At 61.6% G+C, this 1,158-nt stretch overlaps 1 protein-coding gene across 1 annotated transcript in view; it reads right to left on the reverse strand.

The window, feature by feature from the left end:
• IL2RG (interleukin 2 receptor, gamma) overlaps nucleotides 1-1,158 on the reverse strand; it is a 9,350-nt gene extending 8,192 nt beyond the window's left edge. Inside the window, exon 1 of the mRNA XM_010565291.1 lies at nucleotides 1,003-1,158. Coding sequence (XP_010563593.1) covers nucleotides 1,003-1,114 — 112 coding nt within the window. The 5' untranslated portion in view covers nucleotides 1,115-1,158. The remainder of the gene's footprint in view (nucleotides 1-1,002) is intronic.

The raw sequence follows: 1,158 nt of genomic DNA on the forward strand, positions 1-1,158 counted from the left end.
GTGACCTTCTTGGCCAATAGGGATTAAATGACCACAGGTCAGATTCGACAAGGGTATAAGCTGGAGGGCATGTGGGAATCAGTCTGCCCTGCAGCAGCGGGTCTGCAGTTGGGGACCCCCCCTTGGGTCAGGGCACCGCCCGAGGTAACTCCTCGAGGGAGAGCGCCCTCATCTTTTAGGTGAGTGATAATGCGCAGTTTGAGTCATCACTTTTAAGGATTCTTAAGTCGGCTGTGTAGTACTAATTCCCCTTACATCGTTGAGCTTGTGGTTTATAAAATATTACCGGAGTTCTAACTAACTTTTCTAATGAAGAATAAATCTGACTTTTAACACCTGTTGGATTTGGTTGTGCATGCATCCGTAACACACCTGTCCCCCGCCCCCCATCCCCCATCTGCGCACGGCACCACTGACATGACGGGGATGGAAAGGGCAACTGGTGCAGATCCGCTGGCTGCCGTCCTGCCCAGCTGATGCACAGGGCCAATAGGATCTGTGCATCGCATCCTGCCTCCGCCCCCCACCCTGGCCTGCCACGGGGGACTTCCATGGCCAGGGTCCCTCCCAGCAGCGCTGGCTGCTGAGCTGGCAGCCCCAGGGCCGGCAGAGCCGTGTGGCCACTAGAGCTGTGTGGCCACTAGAGCTGTGCAGCCACTAGAGCCATGGAACCAGGAGAGCCGCAGGGCTGGTAGCCATGGGGCCAGTGGTACCAGTGATGCTCCAGCGCTAGGGCAGGAGGAAGGACATCCAACAGGGCTCCCCGGCACAGCCCAGCTCTCCCAGCAGCCCCACTGCAAGGGGCCATGTAGATGCCGGGGGTCCTGGGGCGCACTGGGGGGACACGGGGTCTCTAGCGCAAGCCCCACTGGCTCGCCAGCCCACACAGCCCCACATCCTGTCCTTGTCGCCCACCATCACTGGGGAGTGACATCCCCCAACCCCACCACCCATGGGGCACCATGGCCTCCCGCCCCCCCTGGGGCCCATGTGCTCCCTTACCTGGGGGGCTGTGGGCAGCAGTAAGGCAGGGGCCCAGCCTGCAGAGGAGAAGGAGGACGGGTACGAGGAAGGCGCAGGGCACCACCATGGCTGGGTGAGCCGTGGGGCGCATGCGAACAACCCCTGCGCACAGCCCACCCACCGCACAGGGCTGCT

Source organism: Haliaeetus leucocephalus, unplaced genomic scaffold, assembly GCF_000737465.1.
Source record: "Haliaeetus leucocephalus isolate CR32 unplaced genomic scaffold, Haliaeetus_leucocephalus-4.0 Scaffold189, whole genome shotgun sequence".
Classification (NCBI taxonomy): Eukaryota; Metazoa; Chordata; class Aves; order Accipitriformes; family Accipitridae; genus Haliaeetus; species Haliaeetus leucocephalus.